This window comes from Amaranthus tricolor, chromosome 16, assembly GCF_026212465.1.
Source record: "Amaranthus tricolor cultivar Red isolate AtriRed21 chromosome 16, ASM2621246v1, whole genome shotgun sequence".
NCBI classification, from domain to species: Eukaryota; Viridiplantae; Streptophyta; class Magnoliopsida; order Caryophyllales; family Amaranthaceae; genus Amaranthus; species Amaranthus tricolor.
In genome coordinates, this window is record NC_080062.1 from 9633002 (window position 1) to 9646789 (window position 13788).

The following is a 13788-nucleotide window of genomic DNA, read 5'->3' on the forward strand; positions in this document are numbered from 1 at the left end:
AGGAGGAGCGTCAAAGCCTCGAAGAAGCACAGAAGCACAGCTGGTACTGGTATCGAACTGGAAGGAATCGAGGGAGATTCTACAGTTAATCGAGGGAGAAATCGAGGGAGAAGAAGAAGGAAGGAATCAAGGGAGAAGGAGAAGAAATCGAGGGAGAAGGAGAAGAAATCGAGGGAGAAGGAGAAGGGATTAAGGGAGAATGAGAAGGAACGAGGGAGAAGGAGAACTGAAGGTGAAGGGATGGAGGGACGGAGCCACGGAGGGATAGATGCAGAAAGCCAGAAATCAACTTTCCTAAATAAGATTCAGAACATTATAATTCATAATGTTATAATAGATTAATAGTAACATTTAAAATTAAAAATAAAATGGAAATTACGGGTTCCGATCTACGGTTTACGGTTTTCACCAGACCGGAATTAATTACGGTTTCCCGATCCGGTTTGGTTTGAAAATTTTAAAACCGGGACCGGACCGTAAACCGTTAAAAAAAAACCGGACCAGACCATTTAGATCGTAGACCAGACCAAATATTTAAATTACGGTTTGGTCCGGTTTGATTTACGGTTTAGACCAAACTGTGTTCAGCCCTACTCATCCTCGCCGAGAAGATGTGCCAAACATGACTAGGGCGGCGATGTAGACACCGAAGAAACCATGTCGTGAGCTGGACAGGTTGAGGGACTGCCGCAAGGTTCTTGACTCATTGACGGAGACTCAGGTATTGTACATTACATTTTGTCATGCATGTGGTTTTTAATTTATAGTATTTTTTTGTGAACTTCGCTTGTATGCAGGTGGAATGGACTCCCTACAATTCTGCTGCTGGTGCGTCGCTGAATGATCACCCACGCACCACCGTAATCGGGGGTATCACGTGCTTTGATGTTGTGGAAGTGTATTTGCCGGAGCGGACATTGCGACAGATTGGGTTCGTGCAGGCTATTCCTCCCGCTCCTATTAGACCAGCCAATCCGACCGGCACACGGTACCTACTCAGTGACCTTTCCTTCTTCTGCTGTATATTTGGAGGCATGGAGTAGGTTCCCCTATAGTGCCTGCCTTGTTGAGCAGGGACTTCGTCGGGCTTCTGTTCCTTCAGAGGCTGAACCTAATTACGTTGATTGGTTCAGAGTGTGCTCGCGCCCGTACATAGCCCCGGACGAAGGGCCTACTTCCGGTCCTGGTCCTTCTCAGAGCAGATCTAAATACGTGAGTTTTATTATCAATTTTTTTTCAGTTTTTTTTAATGAATTAATAACGGACATTATCCTTTTGTGTTTTCAGTTCCTGAATGAATGGCCCAGTCGATTCGCTCCAGTGGCAAGACTACCTGCTAAGCTTGCGGATTTGAACCCCCGTCAACGACATGCGTTAGAAATATACCTTGAAGATTGTAGAGATTTATTTGAAGAATGGCAAATTTTTAAAGGGCATGACCCTGCATAGTCTGTACTGAAACTATTTTACATTAATTATTGCATTTATTTTCGTCAATGAATGTCATTCGTATACACAGTAGTATAATTATGGATTATATACAATTTTTGATGAATGTCGTGTATAAATTCTATGGAGTATCTAAATTTACAGCATCGTCAGCGGTGTTATTAGTTGGTCGTGATCGTGGCCCGCGTAGATTATTCCAGAGCATAATCCTTGTAGTGAAATGTGTGTCAAGATGTTTGGTGAAATTGTCAGCTGCTTGTTTCCAACGTTGATGGATCGGCGGGAGAGGGGATGAATCGTCGTTCATTAAAAGTTGAACAAAATGATTTCCATTAACCCAACATATATGTATTACTTTATTTACACTATTCACACCTGATGCTTTCCTTAACGGAAGAACCAAACAGTTGTATTGCGAATTACCGTCAGCAGAACCATAATAAGCAATAGCAATGTTTAGAAATGTTGCTGCAGAGTACAAAGTCATCGGTGCATACATCCAGCGCATGAAAGGAGCAGGTCCATTGACGTGTGAACCTATTCTGAATATAGCCTCGTCTAGTGACTCCTGGGATAGATACAAAGTTAGGTATTGCGCTCTGTTCATTTGCATTTCCATACTCATAGCACGTCTTAAAAAAGGCCATGCTTCCTCGCCTCCCAACTCTGTGACGGCAATTGCTCTAAATCCACAGTTACCATCACCTAACACATCAATCCAGTCGAACAAGTAAGGAGAAAGGATGAATGGGATGTTATTAGGCCATGGAAACTGTAAGAAATCTCGACCTCCTAGATCATCTACAATAAATGTAAATAAGGTTAATATGCGTAAACTGTGACGAATTAATGCAAAAAAATAAAAATGAAGTCAAGTACCAGATAATTTGAAACTGAACTTAATTCCTACTGAAGATTGCGTCTCTCGGCCACTAGATCTCCCGCGGGAAGAAGATCTAGACCCTCGACCACGAGAAGATGATCTGCTATATTCAAATGAACCTTTTCTCCTTCTCATGGTTTTACTTGTGCTTGGTCTTCCCTTTCTCGGTGGACTTGCGTAAGGCTCAGGTATTTCCGCACCATCTGGGTGTAGTTCATATTCAAGTACCTGAGACATTCGGCGAACAACAGCGAGATCTGATTTGAGGACTTCATCGACCAGAGATTGAAAGTACTCTTTGTCATTGGCGTTCGCGTATCGTACTCCTTCATCGGGTTCGTCTCCTATCTCTATGTACCTCAAAGTACTTCAGAATTCATGAATGTCATCCAAATACAAAGCACCATGTGATCCGATGGACATATGTAAATAACATGCACACGGCAATCCATGGGTTTGTTGAAGTACACAACCGCATTTGTTAAATACAAAATCACCCAGTTCTAACATGCGGTTATACTCAAGCTGGAGCTGCTCCAAGGCATAGAGAGATACGTGGCGATATAGAGGTCTAAAGAAATGCTGTCGCATCGATCTTGGTACAGAAGTCATGGATTCCTGTAGCGCTTGTCGGATTCTAGCTTGCTGATTTGTAATCTGTGCGTGCGCCCTTTTGAAAAGGGTATCGAATGAGCTATTACCGCTACCAAGGTAATACTTAAAAGACGAGTGTTGGCTTTCAACTCTGCTGGTAGTCTGGTTACCCAAGTGTAAACAATCATTCGTCCACGCACGCACAAATTTCTCTCTAAGTGGAATCCATGTTCCAGTCAAATACCGAACGACCTTTTTGTTCCTAACCGACCACGTACTGACGATCACTTGCTATCTCTGTTCATATTCCCCGATTGTAGAACTTTCAACCAAGGGGTTCCATCTACTTTTCCTGAATACCTGCCCTTGTTGATTTTTCTTGCCGCCGCACAACTTGTCCACCATGTTCTCAACATCGTTGCCAATATGCCAGATGCATAACAAATGCCGCACATCTACATAAAACAAAACATTGAACGTAATTAAGACATTATCATTAGATATAACCACAATAATGAATCAACAAAGCCTTTTTACCTGGGAAGACGTCACGAATAGCTGCAGATAAACCTTCGTCTCGATCGATTACAATGACGCTAGGAGTCTGAGCAGTGCCGAAAATATCTCTCAATCCCTGCAGCACCCACGAATACGACACAGCCGCCTCATCTAGCATCAAACAAAACGCAACCAAGAAGTTGTGATTGGTTGGCTTCATTCCGATCACTTCACATAGTGGCCACTTTTGTTTGTTCGTTTTGTACGTTGTATCTATCAGCACAACATACGGCCACGTACGTATCATTTGGATAGAGGTAGGATTTGCAATTAATAGTCTGCTCATTTGCCCTTCATTATCCAAGTCTGTCCAGATCACATAATTAAGTTCTGTGGCCATATGAAGATAGTGTTGAAGGGGAGTCCTACCCTCCATCTCTTCTCTCCTTATTGATTGCCTAATATTATATATATGATACATACTAGCATAAAAACCAGGAAAATTATCTCTAATAGAATTCATAATAAAGGCCGGTTGCATTCCGGTTGCACTAAGTTGTCGTATGTGCTCCCGAATATCTACATTAATCCTATTTGCCCTCACATGACCATCTCTGTACACCAAGAACGGGTGGTTATGTTTTCCTTTTTCACCAGGACACACCCTTACCGTCCAAGGTCTTTCTGGTGGTTTACGACTACTTCCTACAATCATAAATTTACACCCGCAACTTCTACTTTTAGAACCAGGTCGGGTAGTATTATCTAGATTATGTACATCACCCCTAATATTACCATAGCGGTGACATCTTAAATAGACACTAACTCTAGAACGTCCTTCTTTCTTTTTATAAGAAGCACGTGTAAATTGAAAACCGATTGTTATTGCTATCGCATCGGCCCAACTATGTAACTCATCTAAGGAGATAAATTCCCTATCCGTAACAAAGCTACCGGAGTAGTCTACGTTGTCTCCAAAGTTTTCAAACTCCTGCAAATTTGAAATATAAATAATATAAATTAAGTACATTAATGACTACAATAATAATAATAATAATAATGACAACAACAACAACAACAACAACAACAACAATAATAATAATAATAATAATAATAATAATAATAATAATAATAATAATAATAATAATAATAATAATAATAATAATAATAATAAATAAATAAATAACGATAAGTCAAATTAATAATGACAAGAACAAATAAAAAATTTTAATAATAATAAAAACATTACGTAATTAAAAAAATTTAAAAATTTTAAAATAAAATTATCAACAATAAAAATTATAATAATGACAACAACAACAATAATAATAATGATAGTACTAACAATAATAATAATAATAATTAAAAAAACATTAATACGTAAATAAAAAAAAATATTTAACAATCGCCCTTAGATAAAATAAACTTTTAAGTCCAGTGGCAATTTTTGTAATTTTTTAAATTACAAGGGTAAATATGTAATTTTGAAAAAGGGTGGCGATAAAATAAAAAGGGGTGGCAAAATTTAGCAACTCCCTTAGATAATAGACACAAATGACACATGGGGGTGGGTCAATTCAATATTATGACTCATGAGGTTTACTCGTGTTATTCTATAAAAGTTACTCTCACAACAGTTTTTCGGTTACACAATCTTATATTTCTTTCGTTTTTTCACTTGCATTAAAATTAATTTTTTGAACTATTTTTCATTTGAAGTATTTTCTATATTGTGGCTATCATACGCGAAAAAATATAGTTATATAGGATCTTATTTAATTCATTTCCTCGCATATTTACATAAGATTAAATTTTTAGAATGTTTAATTATTTATAAATAACTCTAGATATAACAATTCGAAATAAATGCATTTGAATGCACAAAAGTGTTTAGATGCAAGTAAGAACAGATAAAGTAATAAGGAGCTTATATATATGCTGTCAATTTGTATGGATATTTTATATGGTAGCAACTAGAGATGGTCATGAGTCCAGGATCCTGTTGGACCCACCCCAACCCTACCCTTTTTTTAAGGGTATGGGTCTTATTTTTTTAAACCCATCGAATCCGGGTTGAATCTAAATCTAAAAAAGATTTGACGGATCCGAATCTTAGGGTGTAGAGCCAGACTCAGACCCAGATTTGACCTCTAAACCCGGACCCTAAACCCGCCCCTTAGACTCGAACCTGGACCTTATAAAATTTGATATTCTAATATTTAAACTTAAATATTCTGATCCATTATTTCACTTCATATATAAATACTCCAGTCAGAGTTGGTGAATACTATGCCCATTATTTCATTTCACTTCACTTTTTATTTAAAAGGTTCAATTTTGACAAATTAAATAGCCTTTATTTTAGACTCATTAAGAACCCTAAATCCATCATAGTCTTTATTTAAAAGATTATATTTTTCTTAATTTCTCGTGAACATTTCTTATGAGAATTTTATTAAGAAATGAAGGAAATATTATTTAAAATTAGATTTATGGTTACGACTAATATCTAAATTTTTAAATAGAGATTTAGATTTGTAGACTTAATAATGGCTTTTAATTCCTAATTTCAATTAGAGTATAAAACATACTCCCTCAATTTCAATGACTTTATCCTATTTTATTTGGGTATGTTAATCAAGATATATATTGAAGTCTTAATATCTTCACTGATGCATAACTAAAAATTATAAAATTAATATTTATAATCTTTGTATTGAGACGAATCAAACAACATCCCACTAAAATATGTATTATTTATGTATTAGGAATAAAATACAAATTAAAAGTGACTTGTGAATAATGTTAAAATATCAATAGAACAAAGTCACTGAAAAAAGTACTATTTTATAATTTCAACTATTATTTAAACTTTTAAATTGAGATGAACTCTTAATATGATATCAAAGAAAACATGATAGAAATTTATATTATGATTCTGAATTTCAATTAGCATTCTGCATTTCAAGTGTAATATTTACTACGAGATATATTATACATTCGTAAGTCGTAATGATGCTCTATCATACACATCTTAAATTTTTAGATTTTTAAACTCACCAAACTGTGTTCAAATAAAAATTTTGTGAACCAAAGACAAACAAATTACACAACCATAAATTAGTACTTAATCTCTAAAATATATAACTCAAACTTTTAATAAATAAAATATATAAACTTCAAAGTAAATAAAAATCTTATATAGATTTGATCCACACTATTTCAGTGAGAACTTACCTAATAATAACAAATATTTTCCTTTAATAATTATGTTGGACCTCTTGAGTTTTGATGATGACTACACTTAAGCAAATATGTGTTTAGAGATTGTGTGCAGGTCGATATCCGATTATAGTTATGATCGTTGATAGTACCTATGGCTTTGTTCGTGGGAATATACGTGTCAAAAGGATTCAAGAGATGTTAGAAGAGTTTATCACTTGGGATGTTAAATGAAGACAACAGGTCTACTGTTCCTAAGTTCGATGTTCTAGCAAAATTATATTCTGGAAACAGCACACTGTTCCCAAACCAAAGTCAGCCTACGTTAACTAATAAATTCTGATTTTTATTTTTTTAGTTAATGTATTTTAAATTAATTTGTTGCATTTATTTATTATAGTTAATTGGCAAAAAGATTTCTAAAAATTTATTTTCGTATGAATTTCCAAATAAAGATCCTTTATTTTAAGATCTATATTTAGTGTATCTTGGATTTGCTAAATATAGAACTACCTGTTATTGAATGGGTCTTAGCTATCATTCTTAACGGTCTTTATACCTATAAGTTAGCAAATAACCATTCCTATTAAGTATAACCGTTTCTATTAATAGCAAAAACGCTCCAACAGTTAGTACTGGAACAGGAACTATTGCTGAGAAACTGCTGCTTAAAGGAACAGCGGTTATTATCAGGGAACAGCGGTTATTATTAGGAAACAGCGGTTATTATTAGAAAACAGCGGTTATTATTGCTTTAACCGTATGTTTGATTTATTCAAGGCTTATGGAAATAATCGTTTAATAGTGTAATCCACATTTTCCCCATGATCTTTTGATAGGGAATAATGGATTGGAATATTACTCTATTTTTAGAGATTTTATTTTTTATAAATAGCTAATGAACTCGGCTGTTCCTAAGCGCATGCATTGAGAGAAAAAACGTATAAACCTTTTTTTCATGTGATTATTTTTGAAAATTCTACAAGAAATATTTTGCTTTTAAAATTGCCAATTAATTCATAATATTTTCTTGTGCAACTCATTGATTTATTTTAGAGAATTTTATTCCTTTTGTAAGGGTTTTTGTGAGTACATGTAATTAGACTCGGGTGAGTCTAAGGGGGGAATTTAATAGCTTTGAGTGAAGTTAGTGTGGAGTTTAGCTTTTAGTGAAGCTAAGTTTGTTGCTTTGAGTAAAGCGTTTTGAGAGAAAAGAGTTAGCCTAGTTGATTCGCTTCGAGTAAAGTAAGGTGTTTATTGTAATTATAACTAATTGCCTTAAACATAGTGGAGTTTTTAGAAATCCCAAGGGGTCGTGGTTTTTCCTTTTGTTTAGGCCCAGAAGGTTTCCACGTAAAAATCGTGTGTTTCTCTTTTATTATTTTGCTCTAAGTTTAAGCTTTATTATTTTATACAATTCCGCAAAAACAGGGCGCAAACGCTTAAACTAGTAACAACAACAATTCACCCCTCTCTTGTTGCTGTTCCCGTTCTTAATTGAATCAACAAATTATATTTTTTAAATTAATCTACACTAAAATAGTACTCCCTCCGAACTAATTTAGATGTCCCATTTGCTTGGGCACGATTATTAAGAATGGTGTAGGGTCCATTAAAAAGGATAAATAGTGAAGTGTAAGTAGTGAAGGGTAAATAGTGAAGGGTAGTTAGTTAAGTAAGGTATATGGGGGTATATTCGTAATTACGTATGTGAACTAAGAGTATTTAGGTAAAACAAAATTAACAAAAATAGAAATGGGACAACTAAAAAGACTTTACCAAATAAGGAAATGAAACGAAGAGAGTATCTATTAAGTCCATACAAAACTTTCTCAACTTCAAATATAAATTAATAAACGGAAAGAAATTAAAATACATAGACTTTAAGCACAAATAAAGTTACATACAGTCTAATTTAATTTTAGAAAATCATTGTTTCATTTTCTTTTATTTTCATCTACATTTACACGATTTAAACACAAAATCATTTGTTAATCTTTATCCAAAGTTACATTATTGCACTTTAGGAGAGAGCGAGTACGTTATTTTCCAAGAGAATCCTCCATTGCTTTAACCATACGCTGCAACCCAACCTCATACTTTTCCATCAAATCCTCAAATCTCAGCCCTTCAACAGGATCAACGCTAAAATTCCACTCAATCATACACCCTTCATCTTTCTGATCATCACCACTTTGGTTAATCCTAACCGTTGATACATATGAATTAAATCCAATATTTGAGTCTACAATCTCATAACTTAAACTCATATTCACCTCATCAACGGCTATAAGTCTCTCCTTACACCAGCTAACCACTTCTCCACTGTTGATCTTTGTATCACGACTTTCTGTTGACGGGATAGAAGAGCCAAGGCATAATCTGATACAACCAACCTCACCATTAATACCATGGACACCATAGGAATTAGAAAGAGTAGGGAAATATTTGTGAATGTTGAAGAAATCTTTAAAAAGTGGCCAAATTTGGTGGGGGGTGGTGTTTATTAAGGCGGTGGATACTTTTCCTGTCCATTTTATCACCATTTTATCACGGAATCTGATTTTATCAAAATGAAGCACCCTACTATTTTAGTCTATTACTATTACTACCTGCCAGGCTGCCACCACCTCACTGCTATATATATATATATATATATATATATATATATATATATATATATATATATATATATATATATATATATATATATATATATATATATATATATACTTCTTTCGTTTTTCAAAATACTTTGCAAACGTTTGTCTCTTTACGCGGTCCAATATGCTAATTCAATTCTTAATATCTATAATTATGTATAATAAAAAAATTAAAAAAATTGATATTAATATTCTTTGCATTGAGACAAATCAAATAAGATCCCACTTTATTATGTTTTCTTAGAGATTAAAATTAATCACAAATTAAGGGAGATAAGTGAATTACAAATTTTTCCAATATTGCGACTAAATTAGAACGGAGGAAGAAGTATATCAAGAAAAAGTGGTCTCACGGGTTTTAAGCTAGGTTATGTTGGACCATCGATTTCGTGAATAATCTATATTAGTATGATATTATTCGTTTTATACCTTAGAGTGATGGGTATAGATTTGTTTTTGAGCACCTTTTTGAAATTTGATATTAATTTGGAGTTTGATCACTTATGTATTTGTCTAAACTTTCTTAATATTTGGATGCAGCACTCAAGTACACTCAATAATCGAGGTCAAATTGAGAACTCGCCCACACATGTGTTTTAGGAATCCAACATGCTACTCAAGGTGTCCCTCCAACGTATACATATTTTTCAATCGAACTTGGTTCTGATATCAAATGTTGGATCAATTAACTGTAAATTGCTCTATATTAGTATGATGTTGTCCGTTTTAGATTTAGCTTGTACAAATTTATTTTTAAGTACTTTTTATAAAAGGGTCTCATACTAATTCACACTTGGATCACTAATGTATTTGTCTAAAACTTTCTTATTTGTCTGATGTTAGACTTTGATATTACACTCAACTCAACAAATTATTTTCATTTGTGTCTACTCCGGTTTCGATTCTATTTCGGTGGCGTCATTTTCTAGTTGAGTTTAGGTTTGAGTAATGTTCCAACATGTCGTTCATTTTAAAATATTTCTTATCATTAAAGTTTTTATAAAAAATCTATAGTTTTTTTTTTTTTTTAGATTATCTACAGTCTTTAGAAAATATATGTATTCTCCTAAAATCAACTAATAAATCAATTTTAAGACTATACAAAAGAGAAATTTTATAAATCTTGACATAGCATAGAACTTAAAGTTGAAAAAGTTAAAAATGAGTTACAACAATTGAGTTCGGGTGACCATTACAGTCTTATTTCAATTTTTCGCACTTATCGAGACAACATTTTAATCATTGATATTTTTAATTATTTTTAATTAAAAATTATAAAAAGTTAATATTAATAAATTTTGTACTTAGATAATCAAACAAGATTTTATATGACTATATTTTAAATTATAAAATTAAATACAAATTAAAAGTGATAAGTGAATAGGGAGATTATTGCAGTTGACTTGTTTTGTTGTTTTGTTTTAATAGTCTAGACTAGACGTTGAGACTACCGAGTAGTGAGTAGTGAGTAGTGACTACCGTGTTGATACAATTTGCAACCTTTTTCCTCTAAGTGTATACTTATAGGTGTTCATTCGGGTGATCGGGTCGGTTTTGGACTGGTGTCATTCGGTTCGGTTGTATTCGGATCGGTTATTTTTCGGCTGTGTGTTACAACAGGTCACACTCGGGTCGAGTCGGTTGGAGATCGGTTATTCAAGCTATCGGGTTAGCATCAGTTCGGCGTCGGTTGAAGTTCGTGTTGAGTGTCAATCGGTCTCCGGTTGTCATCGATTACTAATTGGTTCGGTTTTGTCGGGTACATATCGGGTTCGAGTTTTTTTTTTAAAAGCAAAATTCAGCTACGTATTACTAATTACTATCGATCGAATCAATATCAAATTAAGTTGTTACTCAATTTTTAATTGATGACAAGATTCCCTTTATTTAAAGCAAAATAGTTAAAATGCAAATTAATTAGTAATCATTATTATTTTGTTACTTTTACTTGTTTGATCGGAAATTAAAATTATAAAGTTCTATCAATATTCATCTAATTCGATTAAAAGTAGTTAAATAAACATTGACCATTGATTATTAACTCTAAATATAAGAAACCATGTATTTATAAAATTTAATTTATTAAAATATCTAACACTTTATTAGCTTAGCAAATAAGATGATTGAATATGTGTCTATCATACTTCTATGTTAAAAATTGGTTCAGGTTTACAGCAGTTCGATCTAAAATTCGTTCGGATTAAGTTGGTTTTAGCCGGATAGAAGGTTTCGAGCATGATTCGAGTCGGATATGACTCGGGTCGGTCATTATTAGGTTCGAGTAATCTCTGTTAACGGTTATGTGTCGGTTACAAAAATCGGTTACATCTCGGGTTCAGCTTTCCCATTTCCGGTTGTCAACCGGTTCGGGTACAATTTCGGTTCGGTAAACCAAAAAAAGAAACACATTTTCGGGTCGGTTTACTTTCAATTTCGGTTCGGATTTTCGAGTCGGGTCACTTTGAACAGCTCTACGTATACTCAAGTTTCATATTCTTGATAAAGATAAAATATATTGGTCTTTTTGTAGTTGAAAATCAAATATATATATATATATATATATATATATATATATATATATATATATATTTTGAATGTTATAACATTGAGTATAATTAGATATTCAAGCTGTTTTTTAAAATATTTATTAATTATATGTTTTGTTCTATTATTTTTAATAGCAGATGAATCTGAATAAGGAGAGTGTATTGAGCAATTGCTTAGGGCCTCATTTTGAAGGGACCTCCTTTATGAGAAGTCTACCAATATACATAAAAGAGTTCAACCAAATTTTTTTACTTCTAAACATTATCCGTACCTCATTATGCGAATTATGCGAATTGTCAAACTTAAATGATGATAAACTAATTTACTTGTAACTATTTGTTTTTCTATTCGTGTTCAAAATTCTAACTTCTCCGGTTGTGATGTGCATTGCATATGACTCTCATTAATCTATTTATTTATTTCTTTTATTTATTATTTATAATTATAGACATTTTTATTACAAAAATGGACCCAGACGATGCAATAGATAAAAATTTTGCTTAGTAATAACAGATGCCATATATATATTTGGAAAAATTATAAGAAACTATTTAATTTATAGGTATATTTGCAAAAAACTACTTTATGTGTTTTTTTTTTTTTTTGCAAAACACTACCTGATGTGATATATTTCTCTGCAAATGACTAGCACTTAACGGAAAACGTTAATTGACCGTTAAGTTTGAGGGTTTGACTAATTTGAGAGGTTAAGTTGTCTACGTGGGAGTATCTCAATAGTTCTCGTATTTTTAATTATTAAAAATTAAAACAAATAAATTAACAAAAGAAAAATAAAAGATATTTGACGTCATTTTACCCATCATAATGATTTTTTTTCAAAAATCAGACTTTGCGATTATCCGTACGGGGTAACTCGTTCGAAAATCTGGTCGAAACAAGTACTTATTCGCCTATTTTCTAATATGTAAACCGAAAAGATATCTAACGTTGTTTTTACCCATCATAATGATATTTTTTTCAAAAAACGGACATCGCGATTATCCTTATGGGATAATTCTTTCAAAAATCCGGTCGAAAAGATATTTAACGTCGTTTTTAACCCATCATAATAATTTTTTTCAAAAAATAGACGTTGCGATTACCTTTATGAGGTAACTCTTTTGAAAATACGGTCGAAACAAGTACTTATTCGCCTATTTTTTGATACGTAAACTGAAATGATATTTAACGTCATTTTTAACCCATCATAATGATATTTTTTTCAAAAAACGGACGTCGCGATTATCCTTATGATTTAAGTCTTTCGAAAATCTGGTCGAAACAAATACTTATTTAAAAATACGATGACCAATGAGATACTGCCACATAGACAACTTAACCTTTCAAATTGGTCAAACCCTCAAACTTAACGGTCAATTAACGTTTTCCGTTAAGTGGTACTCATTTGCAGAGAAATATATCACATTAGGTAGGTTTTTTGTAAAAAAAAAGATAAAATAATTTTTTGTAAATAGACCTAATCATAGATTAGGTAGTTTCTTATAATTTTTCATATATATTTAATTAGTACGTAACGTCAATCATTCATTTGCACAACAAAAAAAAGCTCATAAGTTATAATTTATAAAGTAATTAAGCGAATCAAATTTATTCTGGATAGTCATTTAAATTCCTAATTTTAAGGTTCATTACTAGCTACAAGTTGTACAAACATTATTTCAGTTACTTGTCTAAATTAGAACTCCCATCATGCACCTATGAATGAATCGTAAAACTCTAGATGGATTAAATAGCTTTAAGTGCCCAACAAACAAATCAGGAGTATATAAACTTTTGGTATGAATTGGTCTATCGAAAAACAGTCACTCACAAAAATAACGTATCTTTAATATATTTAATTTCACATATGTTATGATGTACAACATTGAAAATTTCCTCCCTTATCATAAAATTCACATTTTTCTCTACATT

General features: G+C 32.9%; 1 protein-coding gene across 1 annotated transcript; it reads right to left on the reverse strand.

Moving 5' to 3' along the window:
- Positions 1 to 8322: 8322 nt before the first annotated feature.
- Positions 8323 to 9266, reverse strand: LOC130802894 (lachrymatory-factor synthase). The gene has a single exon (XM_057666998.1). It carries the CDS (start codon positions 9190 to 9192, stop codon positions 8689 to 8691), a length of 504 nt encoding a protein of 167 aa, XP_057522981.1. The 5' UTR covers positions 9193 to 9266; the 3' UTR covers positions 8323 to 8688.
- Between the last annotated feature and the right edge of the window lie 4522 nt (positions 9267 to 13788).

Coding starts and splice junctions, on each gene's coding strand:
- LOC130802894 (XM_057666998.1), bottom strand. CDS start 9,192: ATGGTGATAAAATGGACAGGAAAAGTATCCACCGCCTTAATAAACACC.